This window comes from Mus musculus, chromosome 15 (assembly GCF_000001635.26).
Source record: "Mus musculus strain C57BL/6J chromosome 15, GRCm38.p6 C57BL/6J".
Classification (NCBI taxonomy): domain Eukaryota; kingdom Metazoa; phylum Chordata; class Mammalia; order Rodentia; family Muridae; genus Mus; species Mus musculus.
In genome coordinates, this window is record NC_000081.6 from 86,125,396 (window position 1) to 86,143,069 (window position 17,674).

At 54.3% G+C, this 17,674-nt stretch overlaps 2 protein-coding genes across 12 annotated transcripts in view; one reads left to right on the plus strand and one right to left on the minus strand.

Annotated features, from left to right (window-relative positions):
* Positions 1-12,241, plus strand: part of Gramd4 (GRAM domain containing 4) — a 79,942-nt gene extending 67,701 nt beyond the window's left edge. For 4 of the 8 annotated variants that reach the window (XM_006520821.2, XM_006520828.2, XM_006520829.3 and 1 more), the window contains exons 7-19: positions 462-487; positions 1,594-1,685; positions 2,155-2,246; positions 3,270-3,318; positions 4,255-4,326; positions 4,752-4,795; positions 4,862-4,971; positions 5,108-5,262; positions 6,459-6,603; positions 7,420-7,513; positions 8,280-8,364; positions 9,391-9,554; positions 9,955-12,232. In XM_006520821.2, the coding sequence (XP_006520884.2) occupies positions 462-487; positions 1,594-1,685; positions 2,155-2,246; positions 3,270-3,318; positions 4,255-4,326; positions 4,752-4,795; positions 4,862-4,971; positions 5,108-5,262; positions 6,459-6,603; positions 7,420-7,513; positions 8,280-8,364; positions 9,391-9,554; positions 9,955-10,021 (1,195 nt within the window). In that variant the 3' untranslated portion in view covers positions 10,022-12,232. Of the gene's footprint in view, positions 1-461; positions 488-1,593; positions 1,686-2,154; positions 2,247-3,269; positions 3,319-4,224; positions 4,327-4,751; positions 4,796-4,861; positions 4,972-5,107; positions 5,263-6,458; positions 6,604-7,419; positions 7,514-8,279; positions 8,365-9,390; positions 9,555-9,954 lie in introns of all 8 variants that reach the window. The other 4 variants (XR_003951368.1, NM_172611.5, NM_001205353.1 and 1 more) reach the window with 4 other exon arrangements.
* A 1,464-nt stretch (positions 12,242-13,705) lies between these two features.
* Positions 13,706-17,674, minus strand: part of Cerk (ceramide kinase) — a 47,159-nt gene continuing 43,190 nt past the window's right edge. For 3 of the 4 annotated variants that reach the window (XM_030248509.1, XM_011245588.3, XM_030248508.1), the window contains 2 exons: positions 17,287-17,495; positions 13,734-16,217 (listed from right to left, as the gene is read on the minus strand). In XM_030248509.1, the coding sequence (XP_030104369.1) occupies positions 16,163-16,217; positions 17,287-17,495 (264 nt within the window). In that variant the 3' untranslated portion in view covers positions 13,734-16,162. Of the gene's footprint in view, positions 16,218-17,286; positions 17,496-17,674 lie in introns of all 4 variants that reach the window. The other variant, NM_145475.4, reaches the window with a different exon arrangement.

Consider the following 17,674-nt stretch of genomic DNA (forward strand, 5'->3'; position numbering starts at 1 on the left):
GGGCCACCTCCTCGGAGGGGCTCGTGGGAAAGTAGAATCATGTCCCATCCATGTTGACTGACTTGTGCTTTGTGACAAAAGTCACGTGAGGGTTGTGTGTGCCCGGTGTCCATCGTGGGGGTTGGATCACTTGACGGTTCATGGACCGGGTCCGTAGACAGAGGCTCCCCATAAGCAGACGTTCTCATGGGCCCCAGGGGTTCTAGAGAGCCAGACCATCAAGGTGCCTCCTGAGCTGCAAGGGTACCCAAGGGCACTCAGTACTGTGCTCTGGTCACTGTGCATTGTCTCCAGGCTCCTGAGGGTCCCAGGCACTTGGATGTCCTCCTTGCTGCCCTCATACTAGTTAGTAGTGGTGTTTTCTCAGAGTGGCATGCTGAGCTGTTGGTGACTTCACACTAAGACTGACTCTCTCTTTCTCTCTCTCTCTCTCTCTCTCTCTCTCTCTTTCTCTCTCTCAGGTTAACTGAAAACATGAGAAGACTGAGTAAGTACTGTGGGTCTTGGCATGAGGGAGGAGGAGGGGGGAGAAGGAGGAGAGGGGGAGGGGAGAGAGGAAGGAGGAGATGGGGAGGACAGAAGGAAGGAGGAGAGGGAGGGGTAGAAGGAGAGGAAGGGAGGGGGAAGAGGAGAGGGAGGAGGAGGGGAAGGAAGAGAAGAGAGGGGAGGAAGAGAGGGAAAGGGCGAGAAGAGAAGGGAAGAGGGGAGGGGAGGGGGAAGAGGAGGGGGAGGAGAAGGAGACAGAGAAAGGGAAAGAAGAGAGGGGGAGGGGTAGAAGGAGAGAGGGAGGGGAGGGGGGAGAAGAGAGGGAAGGAGGAGTAGGCAGGGGGAAAGGGGAGGGGGGAGAGGGGAGAGGAGAGGGGAGAGGGTAGCCTCTATGATTGTGAGCTGAATAGAACTCTCTAGAAAAGCATTTAAGGGCAACTCCTCCCCCATCCTCCCTGAGACAAAAACTTGTGGTGTTGTGTGCCTGGGACACACCACCTTCAGGCCCAACCGAGCGTTGAACCTGCTCTGATCAACTTAGAATTTACAGCAATGGTTCTCAGTGGTTCTCCTGCTGCTGCAGCCCTTTAATACAATTCCTCATGTTGTGGCGACCCCCAACCATAAGATTATTTTGGTTGCTACTTCATAACTGTAACTTTTACTACTGTTATGGATCATAAGTATCTGTGCTTTCGGATGGTCTTAGGTGACCCCTATGAAAGGGTCATTCTTCGACCCCACCCCCAAAGTGGCTCCCACCACAGTTCGAGAACCACTGATGCAGGATGAAATACGGCTCTGTCCTCTGATATTCCTTCAGCCCCTCAGAGTGCAGACAGCAGCTGTCCTCACTGTTTCTTCCCTTCCCCATCTCCTGCTACTTGTGGGCTGCACTGGGGGCAGGTGGCATCTCCCTATGGGGACCGCAGTCAGTAGTCAGGAGGGACACTGGCAGCAGGGGCCTCAGGGGGTTGGGTCTCGCACCCAATGCGACCCGTGAGCTGACTTTGCTTCTGCCTTGGGGGCCCGCCTGACCCTGCTTGCTTGTGTGCTACAAGGCAGGCCAGCACTGTGCTGACTGTGCGCTGTCTGCTCTGTCCCCAGAGCGCGGTGCCAAGCCTGTCACTAACTTCGTGAAGAACCTGTCTGCCTTATCTGACTGGTACTCCATCTACACCTCCGCCATCGCCTTCACGGTGAGTGAGTGTTCTCCCAGGCTGAGTCAGGCCAGCGGGACGCCTGGACCAGTCTTCTCCGTGAGACCCCTAGAGGGCAGCCCCTCCTTTGGACTCTAGGCGTGATCCACTTCAGTCCCTCTGTCAGCTATATGGGTGTGTGCAATGGCGAGCCTCCTCATCAGCTAGCAGAACCCAGGCATGGGAGTGACGCTGGGGACGAGCAAGACCTCTTCCTGGGGCCCCACCTCACACAGAGCAGCATCCCTGTCTGTTGCCTGCCTGAGTGGAGCTCTCTCTTAAACTGGAAGCAGCCTTCCCAACCGCCCCATCCCACATGTCCTGGCTCCCTGGACATTAGTTGAGCAGGGCCTCGTCTCCCTTATTGCTGGGAGGAAGCAGGCATGACACAGCGTGTACCAGAGCTCTGTTTGCACGTCCCTCACCTTCCAACACATCCCTAACCACGCTCCTCACATCTCACCCTCAGGTATACATGAATGCTGTGTGGCACGGCTGGGCCATCCCCATGTTCCTGTTCCTAGCAATTCTGAGGTTGTCCCTCAATTACCTCATCGCCAGGTAGGTGACCTGGGCTCTTGCATGGGTGCATTACACACATGGCCTTGCTGGGTGGCCTGCTTCTCCATACTGTTGCGACACAAGCTATGCCATGCAGTCATTTTTGTGGGTGGTCCCCTGAGAGGCTCTGGAGACCTTAGGGGACAGGCAGTGGGTGGCTTAGCTTCGGTACAACCCCAACCGCCTCCCTGGGGTGTTGCATGTTTGGCAGGAAGTTCTCCCCAACCCTGGGGTGGGTGGGCAAAACTACAGGGTGCTGCACCCCCACGAATGCCCAATGGTTGTTGGTTATAAGAAGGAAGCGTTGAGCAGGCAAGGTTAGAATGCAGTGTTAGCTGCACGCACACGCACACCTCCATGGAGGCACTTCATTCCAAGGCTGAGGCCGCTCCCACTGTCACTCTGTGTCCCCACTGAACATCCCTATCTGGAGAAGCTGCGTCTCCTGGGTTGGGCTTTCCCTGTGGTTGCTCCTAGCAGTGAACATTAACCTTTTGCCTTGGCTTGAGGTAGAGTCCTTGACTCCAGATTTCCTCTCAGCCCCTGAGAAGACGACAAGTCCACATACCAGTCAGTCTTTGCCATCCACTTCTGTGCCTGTCTCGGGAATTGACTTGAAAATGATTTTTGTAGGAAACGCTGAAATGCCTCTGAAGGGGTCTTAAGTCCCCATTAGTCCACAGCCCCTAATCAGCATCAATCTGCTAAGAGGCATTCATTGCTGATGTCAATAAAACTTTATTAACAGACCAGTCAGTAGGCATGGTAAGATCAAACAGGCATTGTTGGGCTTCTCCGTACCCACAAAGGCTGCCACTGCACAGGCACCAGCAGAGGAGAAACCAGCATGGGGTGGCCAGTGAGATCTCAGAGCCAAGCAGCCCAGCCTCTGGGGTCTCTCCTATGTGTACATCCCTGAAGGAGCAGATGGCCCCTACTCTAGCTGGCAACTCACTGGTAGCTCAGTGTCGTTCCCCCAAAGGTGACGTTGTTCTCATGGTTGTGGTGGCTCCTGCTTTTCAGGGGCTGGCGGATACAATGGAGCATTGTGCCGGAAGTGTCTGAAGCTGTGGTGAGTCCTGGGGGTGGGGGGGCAGTCTGTCCCTCTGTCTTAACCAGTCAGAACTTATAACCTGGGGCTACATCATGGGGAATCCACGTAAGCATCCTGCCTTGCCAGGTGCCAGGCATGCCAGCCCTGAGCTCCAGGAGGCTACCCACTCAGACACTCAGCTGGATCAATCTTCGACATCTAGAAGCAGATTGCCCCCGCCCATCTGTCCTGGCTGACCTTTTCTACCTGGGATTGATGTAGGGGCAAGAAGGGAATTATTATAGCCCCCATATAGCTAGTAGATAGGGAGGCAAACAGGATGCCAGACAAGTGGTCATGGCTTTATCTTGGACCTCCTCTGTCTAGCCCCTGACTGGCTTGTAAATAACACCCGCAAAAGGGTCATTCAACTCCCAAAAGGGTCATGATGCCCAGGCTGAGAACCTCCACTCTAGAGTCTAAAGGGACAGCCAAGCCTGTGGGACAGTGGGAGGCCACAATGTGTAGGCATACTTAATATTCCGTGGAGTGCCTAGGGGTTGGGCAGTCTCCAATAAGGCAATCCAGTGTCTTGCCCAGCCCTAGGACTGGGGGGCCCTTAGGAGATTCTTACTGAATCAAGTGTCATGTGAACTCAAATGGGTCTGGCCTCAGTTACCCTGTCTGTCAAGGAGTGAATGGAGGGGGGGCTTCCGGTTTTGACAGGATACACCACTGCAATGAGCTGGGAGGGTGAGTCAGAGCCTTTGTCCAGCACCCTGTATGCTCACCCTGTGGGGCCCCACAGCCTGTCTACCCTGAGCCCAGCAGATGTGTTTGCACCCAGTCCCCCGGCTGTATCAGACAGCAGGGACCCACAGATCCCCGGGGCTGGGAGTCTTCATGCCGTGTTGTCAGTAATTTCTCTGAACTGTTAAATTTCAGTGGAAAATTCTCTCTCCCCTTTGACTGAAGGAACCCGCAAAGGAAGATCTGACCGTGTCTGAGAAGTTCCAGCTGGTGCTGGATGTGGCCCAGAAAGCACAGGTACTACCTCCGAGCTCGCTCAGTACCCTGGGAGGGAGGAACCCTTGTCCAGAGGCCTTCCAGGTCTGCTGTGGGTTGACAGACCTCTTCTAGTCCATCTTCACTCTGATGAGGTGGCAGGGATACGTGGCTTCCTGATCAATCTCTGGCCTTATGTGGACAGAGCCCTTCACCACCAGGGCGAAGCACCCCAAGGATTCAGGGCTGAGCATCCCCGGAAAGTCAGAGTTGAACATCACCTGCCCTCTTCATTACATCCAGGGAGCTTAGCTTTAGACCAGACAACCTCAGACCCGGGAGTGGAGGAGTAGGACCACCGGGCTCTGGTGACCTTGGGCTGTGCATTTCCCTGGTGCCTTCTGGGTGTGTCTGTGTGACTGGCAGGCCCTCGACCTCATGGTCACGTCAGTTTCTTCTTCTTGCAGAATCTCTTCGGCAAGATGGCCGACATCCTGGAAAAGATCAAGAAGTAAGTGGCTGTCCCTGCAGCGAGGGTGGTGTGCACCGCCCCACCTGACCTCCATCTTCCTTCCAGCTTGTTCATGTGGGTGCAACCTGAGACCACGCAGAAGCTCTATGTTGCCCTGTGGGCCGCCTTTCTGGCTTCTTGCTTCTTCCCCTACCGCCTGGTGGGGCTTGCTGTTGGTAAGGGGAAAAAAAATGCCACCACCGTCCTGGGAAACGGTTAAAGAAAGTGGCACACAAGATGGGGGGTGGGGGTGGGATGGGCCAGAGTGCCCCCCCTTTGTCTGCATGGATGTATCCCTTGCTCTCTCCTCAGGCCTCTATGCCGGCATCAAGTTTTTCTTAATTGACTTCATCTTCAAACGCTGCCCAAGACTTCGAGCCAAGTATGACACCCCCTATATCATCTGGAGGAGCCTGCCCACTGACCCTCAGCTCAAAGAGCGTGCTGGTGCCACCGTGTCACGCAGGGTGAGTCCCCTCCAACCCCCGCCGCCCTGAGGAGGGTGCAAGCTGATGGACCCCGACCTCTGGTTCTGCATCTGCTCACGAGGAGCCTGGTGTTTTCCAGATCTTAGCAGCCTTGAGATAGACAGTGGAAAGCACCTAAGTTTTTCCCCTGTGACCACTCTACTGTATACCTCAGGGACAGCCAGCCCTGGGAGGAGCGGACCAGTGTGTTCTCCTCAGGGTCTTAGCCACGTGAGGTGCTCAGGCCCAGCAGTGCTCTCGGGGATGTGTACGAAGTTACATTAGAGTCTCCATATGCGTGTTCTCTCAGGAGGGGGTGCCCCAGAGACCCGCTGCTTTTTTTAAAGAGTGAAACACTGAGTTGGGTTGATATGGTCACATTCTGGGGCTCAGGATAGCAGAAACTGTTGGGAAGCTGAGATCAGGCCTGGAGAAGCACCGCTGGGTCTTTTCCAACAAGTAGAGGGTCACCCAGGACACAGCTTGGCCTTTGGGGACAAATCAAGGGCCCATGTTAGTCCTGGACTGGCTGGGACAGGGACTTCCTAGGGCTCAAGACCACATATCATAAGCGAGGACATGGCTGATACATCCTGGTGGAGGCTACCCCCTGTGTCCCACAGGCCTCATGTGTTCAGCTCTTTGCGCTCACAAGCTCACATCACACCTACCCTCCCTTTTTCTTTTGCGACGGTCACCTGTATGCTTGTTGTCTCCTTTCTGGCCAGCTGTCAGGGCATGACAAGGTACTGGGTCCGTGTGGAAGCCCCCTTGGGCCTGCTGTGAGCTGATACTATGACATTGCCGTGCCGTGATCGATTTTCTAGACTTGTGTGGCCAGTTGACTTGTGAAATGTCAATTTCAACTGCCCGAGTGCAGAATCCATGCCGGGCAGCCGTGGCCTTGTGTGTGCTGGAGCCCAGGCTTGGTTCCAGCACTGTGCGCATCCCTGGAGAGGGGGGTGGGGGGCGGTGAAGTATCTCATCTAGCCCAGGTAGCAAGCAGAATCTATCCAATGCAGCACTGCACTGAAAGGGGCCTGTGGGAGCTACACCCTACTTTTTTCAGAGTGGGTAGAGCCTATCTGTCAGTTTGCAGCTGGTATAGGCAGGCAGGCAGGCCAGTGTGTCCCATACCAGCAGCGGGTCCAGCTGCCTCTTGCTAGAGCCTGACCAGGACTGTGTGCTGTTGGCAGCTGCAGACAGCCTCATCACGGAGCTACGTCTCCAGTGCTCCAGCTGGTCTGAGTAAGGACGAAGATGCTGGACGCTTTCACAGCACCAAGAAGGGGAACTTCCACGAAATCTTCAACTTGACTGAAAACGAGCGCCCGCTAGCAGGTAAGCACGCGATGAGCCCTTGACCCAGCCCGTCATGGAGTAGAGGGAAGACTAGGGCAGGGGGTCTCAGCCCACACAGGAGACCCCGCCTCCAGGACAGACTGAAGAAAAGGCCCAAACTTACTTCACAGGAGAGGTGACATAAGAGTGTGGGGTCGTGGATTGTTCCAGGGATCAGGAGGAGGCGTGACATCATAGTCCCTGAACTGTGTTTTCAGTGTAGATTCAGGCGAGCCTCCTCGAAGCAAGAATCCCCAAAGAGTGGGGCTCAGCCCTGCCTGCCCACTTGCTGGGAATTCTCATATCATTAGCATCAAGGTACCAACCTGATGCCAGCCCAAGCGTGCCCTGACACTTTGGCTTGAGGGTACAACCTGTCACAGATACCTCAAGACTGGGTTGTCCAGTCAGCCTTCTGGAAAGGTGTCCAGTAAATGCCTGAGATGCGGAGTCTCCTCCTCTGCTGCAGGCTTGGTGTAGGGAAAGCTGCCATAAGTCAGTAAGGACTGCAGTTTGGTTTGGTTACCGTCAGAGGAAAGCCCCCGTCGCCCTGACACTAGGCGACCTCACTCCTAACAGGCCTCCTTCCCCACCCCTTCCGTGGACTCTGTGTGTATTCCCGGTGCTGGGATGGAACCAGGGCTGGCCTGTGCCGGGTGAACACTATGTCACCATCAGCCCACACTTGGACCTGCTCTGCTGGTCCCTCGTGGATGTGGTTACATCTTTAACAAGTTGGTGCTGCCAGGCACCAGCCTAGGTCAAGGCCCAGGTATTCCCAGAGGAAGGAAATCCCAGGTCTGTTTCCTCTATCAGTGTGCGAGAATGGCTGGCGCTGCTGCCTCATTAACCGAGACCGGAAGATGCCCACGGACTACATCAGGAACGGGGTTCTGTATGTGACAGAGAAGTGAGTGATGCCACAGGCCCAAGCACGACTGTCGGGGAGGAAGTGGGAGAGGGTCTTCCCCGGGTCCCAGACACACGCCCAGGTCCAGCAAGCAGGTTCCGCAGTGCTCTGGCCCAACCTCTGTTCCACACTCTGCCTAGCTCTCTGGACTTCCTAACTCCATTCCCTGGCCAGCCCTGCCCTCCCTTGGGCTCATGAATTCTCTCATTTGGGATGCTCGTGTGGGGTTCGTGGCTATTCAGATGGACAAGGGGTAGAATCTCTCAGAAAGTGGGCTTTATAGTGACCTTTGAGGGTCCAGTCCATGTGGCTTGCTGTCTGAGGCTAGGCTAACGGTAGCTTTGGCCTTTCTCCACTCCATGGGACTATAAAGCACTTTGTCCATGCTATGCCTCAGCACCTTGTGAGATCTGAGGGAGGGCTACAACAGGGGTAGGGTACATAAATGGCCATCCTCATGGGACCCTTTACCATCCTGTCCCCCACACCTGCAGCAATAGTCATAGCCCCAGGTCCCTACCTGTTCACCCTGTCAAAGGAGTCTGCCCAGGAAAGCCTGGTGGGGCCTCAGGACACCTCCCTGCCACTCCTGTTAGCAGAAAGGCCTAGCTGTAGCACAGAGAAGTTCAGTTTCTTCCAGATGCTGAGTGTGGTGGGTCACCGACCATCCACGGGGGCTGTGGAGGCTGTCGGGGAGGACCCTACTTAGCAGGAGCCCCTCTGGCCCAGCGGCCACCCCACACCTCTGCATTTCCTCCCCCTCTAGTTACCTGTGCTTCGAGAGCTCCAAGTCTGGGTCATCAAAGAGGAACAAGGTGATCAAACTGATGGACATCACAGACATCCAGAAGGTGTGTGCCTGCCCGACCCGCCTCGCTCACAGCCTGGGGAGTCAGTAGATCACAGAGATGGGGAGGTTTGCGGGGATGAGCCCAGGGCTGGGGGAGGTGTGATCTTCTGAGATAGTTAAGTACCTTGGGCCACAGTGCAGTCTCCCTTCTCCCATGTCCCTGGGAGTCACCATCTGGCCCAGTCAGTATGATACATGCAGAAAGGAGCAAGAGCGACGTCTGCCTGACATGTTGGACTCACACCCCCACCACCCCCACCCTGCTTCTCGGATCTCATGTAGTCCAGGCTAACCCTGAAGTCAGTTTTTTGTTTGTTTGCTTGTCTTGGATTTTTTGTTGCTGTTGTTGTTATTGTTGTTGTTCGTTTGTTTTTGTGTACACTGCCGGGAATCAAACCCAGGGCTTCGTACGTGTTAATCAAGCAAGCTATCAGCTGAGCTACATCCCAGCCCTTGCTGTGAAAAGAGACTCAGACCTTCCACCTGGGTCCGAGACGATCTCCCCCTCCTCCCCCGCCCCCGCCCCAAGAAACGTTAGGGTTCTGCCACAGGCACTTGTACACGTGGAGTGAGGCTTAGCGGTTTCCCCACGGGTTGGTTTGTAGAGTACACAATGTCTGGAGGGGTTGGGGAGTGGAGCAGAGGAAAACTGAAGGTTCAGAGGAATGCTTCCCCAACGAAGTAGCCTGGGTCCAAGCTGGCAGTAGTCAAGAATGGTCCTAGTACAAGACAGGGTCCCTCTCTTGCCTTGGCTCAGGCCATGGCTATCTACTTACTCCCCGAGGTAACAGTCAGGTAACCAGAAAGCACACAGTCAGGCCAGGGCCAAGATCGTCCTAGCCTATCCTTAGGGACCAGCCATGCTGACACATGCCTTACACAGACTATCAGTCACACCGGGAATTGCGGGGAGGGCACCACAAAAATCAAAAGACACAGCCTTTTACCTCCTGTTGCTAGGATGTCCTAGGCCTGCCTCTGCAGGTTTGGTGTCCTTGTACCTGACCTGTAGGAGTGTATCCTGTAGGAGGAGAGCGTCCTGGACGAGTGGGGACTAGCATCACCCCTGTCCTTAGGAGAAGCTGGTGGCCCGGTGGCAATGGTTGTACTCTTTCATTTCAGTATAAAGTCTTGTCTGTCCTCCCTGGCTCAGGCATGGGAATTGCTGTTTCTACACCATCAACCCAGAAAGTAAGTACCCAGCAGGTGACAGCCCCCACCCCCACCCCTATCCCTGCCCCTGGCCAGGGGACCGGAGTGAGCCTCCCTGGGATGTGGTTTCAGCTTGAGGGGAAGCTCTCTTCCCCCTCAACACAGGACCCTACTCCATGGACACAAGGTCCAGAAAGCTTAGCTTGGGTGGGCGCCATACAGTTACAGGAGGCCCAGAGGGAACGGATCCTGCAGCCATTCAAGAAGAAAAGGCTGGGTCCTCGGGCTAGAGTCCTCTGGGTGAAAAGAGTATCTGGCCATCTGCCAGGCTGTCTACACCCTGCCAAGCTGCTGCCCTTGTCTGATAGGGGCCATAGTAGCCCCCCCAGCCTGGCTATGAAGCGCACATCCCCCCCACAATCCATTTCTTCTCCACCAGCCCCTGGTGTTCGGTGCCATGGTGCACAGAGATGAAGCCTTTGAGACCATTTTCAGCCAGTATGTGAAAATCACGTCTGCAGCGGCCTCTGGCGGTGACAGCTAGTATTGACTCTGGGGTGTTGCTGGAATCCTTTCCAACCGCTGGCTGGAGGAGCGGACATCCTCGCAGTCTTCGGCAATAATTCTCCTGGACTGTGGCTGGTTATATTGGCCTAGGCTCTGCAGACCAGAAGGGCTGGAACTCACATGGAACGGTGCCGGGCTGGCCCGTGCCAAGCGCATGAAGCACCTTCATGACCACCTGTGGACACAGGTGGGCAGAGGATCCTCTTAACCAGTCTGAAGGATGGCACACAAGACACTGGTCCTCAGGCCCTGCTAAGCACAGCCCCTCACTCTCCTTCCCGGCCTGGGTGCAGACCCAGCCCCTGCCATCCTGAGAGGCTCCTTGGTCTTATGACCCCTGTTCTTCAGAGGCTTTTTCCACCAAAGCCATAGCTGGGAATGGTTGTGGCCCCTTCCTGCAGGGGTGGTAAGATGGAGAGAATGGTGGGGAGGCCCCTCTCCAGTGAAGAAATGGCCAGTCATCTCACCCAGCCCTCAGACCCTCCTTCCACGTTGGACCTGCTGTGGGCACTCCGAGGCTGTGGGTAGGGCCTCTTAGGGCTTGGTGTTTTGGGGGTACCTGCCCCTCCATCAGTGTCTGGGCATGAGTTATCACTCATCTGGCTCGTCTTGGCCTGACACTCCAGCTAAGAGGTCAGGCCAGTGGTTGGTGTCCTGTGAGGGCCCAGACTGGCGTAGTGTCGGCAAAAGCACACCTTTTTAACACTTGGCTCTTTGGAAGGTTTCGGGGCGAGCATTCTCCACCCTGCTGTTAAGTGAGAGACTCCATGGTCATCTGGCTGGCGTTTGGCCTCCAGGCTGCAGTCACTCTGGAGTTATGGGAGGACCCTGTGCCACAGCAGACAGCTGTGGGCAGAGCCTAGAGGTTAGGGGCCAGAGTTGCCTTGTCCTCTAACATCTAACAGTATTTATTGTCTCTTACTGCACGCTCTGCAGGGGTAAGGCACATCCCATCCCACCCATGCTCCCTGCCCCGACAAAGGTGGAGACTTCACAGGTGGGCGATCTTGCAGGCCTGGGCCTCTGGGGGGGGCAACCACGACGCCACCTGTGAATCTCCCAGGTGGACCACTCTTGTCTCCTTCAGCTTGTCCCGAGTCCTTCAGATGTCACTGAGATTGCTTTTTTGAAGAAACAGAAGATTATATTTTTTACAGAGAGCAAGCTGTCTTTCTTATTTTTGTACCATTTTTCAAATGTAATTTTTACCTTTGCTCCAACGCTCGTTTGCCGGCGTAGGTGTGAGGCCCGGTGGCTTGGGCTCATGACACCTCATTCCCAGGGGACTTCAGGCCACACACTGGGGGTGGGAAGGGCTTGCCAGGCAACCAGATCAAGCACACATACCACTCCAGATGCGTAGCAGAGGCCACACAGCTCCAGGTACATAGACGGAGGAGTCTGGATGGGGAGGCGGGACCCTCGACCCAGGGCCGTGGCTTGGGCCCCTGGAATATGCTTGTGCTATGAAGAGCACGGAATCAGAGAAGGAGCACCCCAACGTGCCAGAGGGAAGGCAACATGGCCTCTGACCTGTCCGTGAGGATGGCTTCATGGGTGATAGCCACACATGGTGGCTAACACTTCATGGACCCTGGCGGTGCCTGGGTTGTGAGTGTTGCCACCCCGGTGTGCTACAGAGAGGCCTTAAGCAGGGAAGGCTTTCAGGGTGGAATACGTGGTTTAGTTTGAGTCTCTTTCTTTGGGAAAGAGAGATGAAGACTGACCATGGGTCAGGGCAGTAGGTCAGGGAGGTGGCCCCAAGTTCTACCATTAGCCACCGGCAGATCTTTGAGTAGAGCTTAGGGGGTCAGGGCTGGGCCAGGGGCCTATGTAGCTTCTAGGCATCCTTACAGAGACACTGGGGTTTGTACTGGATTGTGTGATCTGGGCAGGTGTTTAATTGCTCACTAATCACTGACCTAGAATGTTCAATTTTGTATGTGTGAAGCTTGAGTCTGTTTTGGATCTGTACATAATTGTTGCTGGTGTAACTTTTGTTCTACAAAAGGATCATATTCTATAAAGAACTGATAGGAAAAAAAATCCTCTGTCACTTTTTTTTTTAAAAAAAGAAAACCTTGTTTAGATACAAAGTCTTGTATAAATTATAATTTTTATTTAATAAACCTAAAATGCTCTGTGCTGAGTCTGAGGAATCCTTTGTTCTTAGCTGAGTGTGTAGATGTTGGTTGGTAGATCAGCTGGGTAACTCTCAGGTCTATACCATACCAGAGTCTTCGTGGCCACTAGTGCCATTTGGGTCGAGCACAAAACTGTCTATGAGACTGAAGGCTTGGGTATGAAATGGGATGGGGAGTGGGTGCTGATTGCTCTACTGCGCCCCCTGGTGTGAGGGAAGCTAGGAGCAGGAGGTAGTCCTGGGGATCCCAGAAGACAGACCGGAAAAGTAGCTGGCCCTGGGTGTGTGAGGGGGAGTCTGGACCAGGCAGTGCCTTGGGGTTGCAGTGTTGGCCTTGGCTCCATTGAGCTGTGGTCTCTGCCACCCTGGGATTCTGAACAGAAGGGTCTCTGGCAAAGCTGTGACTTTATTGATTCAGATACTGACATTGGGCACAGGGGAGATACGAGAAAACCTGGGAGTCAAAACCCAGATGGGCACACGGTTGGTGCCTGGCCCCACCTCTGCCCCAAATGAGCGGCCAGTAAGCTGCCCAAACATCTTTGGAAAGGGGCTACAGGGCCATAGGACGGGCACTGCACGTTCTGTGCATTCACCCACACATCATCCCGCTACTGGCCCATCCTGACATCTATCCACACTTCATACACATGTACTTCATCCATCCATCTTCTCTCTATCCATAACATATACCATCCACCCATCCACCCATCCATCCATCCATCCATCCACCCACCCACCCACCCATCCACCCATCCATCCATCCACCCACCCATCCATCCATCCATCCATCCATCCATCCATCCATCCATCCATCCATCCACCTACCGTCCTATCCATCCAACCATCCATTCATAGCACACACTGGCTTTGGTGCTGTGCCATAGCATAGTCAGAGTTCCCTTGGAACTTGGCAAATAGAATACTCTCAGCTCTCCCGAGAGCTCATCCCACCATTTGATCCTAATCACTCCTCTTTCACCCTCTCTGTGCCTCTGCAGTTGTCCTTCCTGAGCCTGTGGCACGACCTCTCAGCTGTATAACGCCACCATGCCTAGTCCTGTTTGAGGTGCTCATCTGGTTCCCTTAGGCCAGGCAGAGTGTCTGAAGGCGCAGTGCATGCAGACCCCAATACATGCTGCTGTGGCTGGCTCTACAGAGACAGCATTCATGCTCTACTCAGCATAGCTGTACCATATGAGCACAGCTGTATCCGTGCGGTTCCTTCAGGCTAATGGCAGAGCCTACTAGCTAAATAACAATGCAATGGGAGACACACACCAGGTGACACAAGGAGGGTCTGCTCAAATGTTAAAATGTCAGCAGAGTGACCCAGGAGGGTGGGGGTGGGGTGGGGGGAGCAGATAAGTCAGGAAGAACACCATGAGTATTTAGGGTGGCATTCAGTTTCTTAGCAAAAATTCATTAAACTGTGTTTTCATTTCTCTTTTTTTAAAAAAAAATCTGCATTGAAAAGAACTTGTAAATGAGGATGAGGGGAGGCCATAGTCTGCCCAAAGTAACTTTATTATTATTTTTTTTGTCTTCTCAAATATACCAGATCAAATATGCCACTTTCTAATCTTGAAGCCAGCAAGACCAGGAGGCATAATTGGGCCATTCTTGTGTCAGTGCTCCCAGTCAGTGCTCCCAGCTCCAGGAGATTGCATTGGCTGAAGCATCCTCTGGGAAACCAGCCGCTCCCCGGTCCCCGTTCCCACTACTTAGTTTCCATAAACAAAAATAAGTTACAGCTTATGACTGTTGCCTAATTGGTATGCACCAGTGGGAGTTAAAACATGGGCCAGACCCTAACAGGATCCTAAGTTGCCACTGTCTAACCTTTACCCCTGTTTTTTCCTCCTAAAATACCTAAGACCCGGGAAGTTTGGGGTATTGCATCTAAAAAGCATCATGAAGACTGTCTACTGCTTGTGAATGTCAGCACGCCCCCCCCCCCAATCCTGCGCAGCCGTGTCAAGGGCCCTAAGTGTCTGACACTCATGATGCTCCATGACTGCGCCGGGGTTGGAGATTCCGAGCGTGGCTTGCACTGCTAAGCACCGGCAAAGCATCCTCTGACTGCATCTCTCCTCCAGCCCTGGCAGCGGCAGGGGTGGACCAGGGCGTGGGTATCATGTAGCAAGGTCAGTGAAGACCTGAGTCCTTGGAGGACAGTGCAATTCCTGAGATCCAGGGGCACCCACAGCTGCCTCGGGCCCTGAGCCCCCTCTGGAATGCCGGGGGCGAGGGGCCACATTGAGGTGGACAACTGAGCATCGGCCCTCACGCTGCTCCAGGGCTGCCTACCTACTCACAGAGCTGCTAGGCTGGCACCTTTGGGCTCTGCCCATCCAGGGACAGATCTGGATAGAAACTGCTAGTTCATTTACTCTTTCTAGCCAGCTTTCTACTCGACAATCATTAAATAGCACCGCCGCACAACTGCCTTTAAAGTGGTCCCTGAACATGGCCGCCTTTACAGCTGCTCTTTTGTCTGGATGGGACTGAATACTAAACAGAGGATTTTGTGTATGCCTCGAAACAGAAGTCAGTGCAAGAGGACCTGGAAAGCCGTGTGGCCTGCAGAATTCTGTAGCGAGTAACTGGACCAGCACGAGATGCACACTTCCCCCAGTGCAGAACCTAAAACCAGCTCTTGTAACAGTCAGTGCCCTTCCCCGTTTGCAAGTCAAGTTTAAGCTGTGTAGGCCTGAATTTCACATAAAACCCTTTTATACACATTTCAGATGCATCCATCTGGAGACACAGCACAGGCCATAGTATGTGGCCGAGAAGCCCCTGGGTTGGGAATGCCTTCAGAGGAAAACTGGTCATGCGCCCAGGGCTTCGGCCTGAGCAGCTTAGCGCCCCCTTGTGGAGACAGAGCAAATAGCCAAGACGTGATGGATAGGGAGAAAGCTATGAATAAGAACAGAATCCACAGTGCGGAAGAATGGATGTGGAACCAGGAGTAGACATAAGGCTTGCACCAGAGTACCTGGGGGTGACCCGAGATCACCCACCATTCGCTGGTGACAGTCAGGTTGAGGGTGGTATCGAACTCACCGAGTACCCTCTGTGTGTGTCAGTGACTCTCTGTCCCCGCCACCCCCTACCTCTTTCAAAACCCAGCTGTAGAAGTGCTTTGATTCCAAATGGAGCCTCCTCTTAGCCAGTGCTTCAGACTGCCTTGGCCAGGGTGTGCAGGCTACCAGGGCTGACAGAATGAAGCTTCCAAGTGGGCGCTTTGCTGAATTGTCTCACGGGATGCGGCTGTGATGGCAGCAGACGTGGGGGATCCTGAGGATGAGACGTCACCCTGGGTGTCTTCTCGCTGTGACATGGCCCTGCTCTGCAGGCATGGCTGTGCGGAGGACCTCGCTGAGTCAGTTGTGGTGTGCAGCAAGGGCCACATAGCGACGTCCTGATCGTAAATGAAGGTGTGTGTAAAGCGGAGGCCAAGACAGCTATTTACCTTCCCAAACCTGGCCACGGACAATTCCAGAGGAAGTCCCACCAAAGGGGTCAAGGTGACCGGGTTTTACCCATGTGACCAGATGGTGTAACCTGATTCCTGGGACGTAGTCATATTATAATGTCCCTAAAAATTATTGCAGTGTAGCCCACTAAGGGGCTGTCTTGAAATATGCACGGTCGGCATGGCTAAAATCTAGGAAGCCAATGCCCGGAACCAGCAAGTGCCATTTGCTGAGAAGAAGTGAAAAGCGACTCGGAAGCGGGGCCGAGGGTACCAGGTATGGATACAGAACTGTTGACAAAGCTGTCTTTTCTAAAAACCAAGATTTACCTATCAAAAATAAATTTCTAAATTCAAATGGATATATCAACATAACTGGTCTGTCGAATTTTTCTTAAGTAATTTCCACACTCCCCGAGCTCAAGGCCGACAGCTCCTGGGCTTTGGGGTTCTTGCTTATGACTCTTCCTCGATTCCCCGAGCAAAGAGGCGCACCAGCTGGCAGTGGACCCTGCGGGCACAAATAGCAGTGTTCAGATTCCACGTGTGTCTCATCACTCACAGCCGACCCCCCGAACCCCGCACCTCCCAGAATCTCCCAGTTCTCCTGAGGTCTCCGAATGTGCTCTACAACCGCACTGACAGTCTGTTCTCAAAAGACAGCATGCCTTATTCTTCTTGTGGGGAGAGACTTTTCCTTGGCCAGTTCTGTTGGTTTCTATCCCAGCACCACATGTTGGGGAACAAGTGCCCTCCACCAACGAGAAAGGCCATGAGAGCCTTCCTCCAGCATCTTGCTGCTTGGATGCTGGGCACTTGAGGCGTAGTTAGCAAGTTCCAGGGGCGGCTCCCGTTAAAGCTCAGTACCAACCCTGTTGGCTAAGAGTGACCCTGAGCTGCCTTTGCGTACCTCGGTGACTAAATGGGTGAAGTCACTCAGAGCCAGCCACCTGGCCCCAGGTTCTTGCTCATGTCCTTGTGGGCTACCAGAGGCTTCCAAGGCCCCTAAGGCTGTGTGGTGTGGCCTCTGTGGGCTCCTCTGAAGCTCATATGTGCTCGCTCTTTGCCTGACAGAATCAGCATGCCCGTCCTGATCCCTCTGACTCCTGCTTGGTGCTCCACGTCCCAACCTTGAGCACCTGTCACTGACCACAGGCACCTGGGGCACGGAGTGGGGAGTGAGGGTGGGAATTGGGGGGGGGTGGGGAGGGTGGGGAGTCCAGGACTTAGAAAGTACCTAGGAAGCCAGTCACTTTTGCTTATTTTAACTAGAGAGGGGGGACTATGACTGACAGACACCAAGGACAGAATGGCAAGGATGGCAAAGAAAGAGAATATAGATCAGAAGAGCCTCAAAACCCCTGTCGGCAACACATAGTGCCACAGAGTCAGCACCTGCCCCATGCAAAGGTCGGATCACACAGCTTCCACGCCTGGCATAAGGACACGGGGGAAGCAACGCCTGGTGCTTTCTGCCGCGATCCCCAGGGAGCTCCGGTGACATCTGTGAGGCACCCTTGGGCGGAGACAGCGTTTGTGGACAGCCGTCTGGGTGGGTGGCGGGGGTGCGGCCCACTCACCTGACCTCAATGGCCGGGCTGTGCATGACTTCGCCATCGCAGTTCCAGGAGCTTCTGGAGGCTGAGCAAGTGCAAGAGGGTCTGTCCTTGCAGATCTTCCCAAACTTCTGCTTCTCTTGTTCCTTCGAGTCATTGTCCTCGTCTTCCACGTGCTTCGACGTGAAGTGGAATTTCTTGACTCGATAAACTTCAACGAAAGTGAAGTCGAACTGTCAAGGCAAACATGGTGGGGCGGTGGTGAGTGGAGTGGGTGAGGCAAGCCTCTCACCTCGGCTGCTTCAGCCAGCCAGGACTCGTGGTCCTGTGAAGACGCAGACAACAGTGTCTCCAGGCCGCCGACCCTCCTCATCTAACAACTTAGAGACCGGATGTGCGCTGTCCTCCTGGG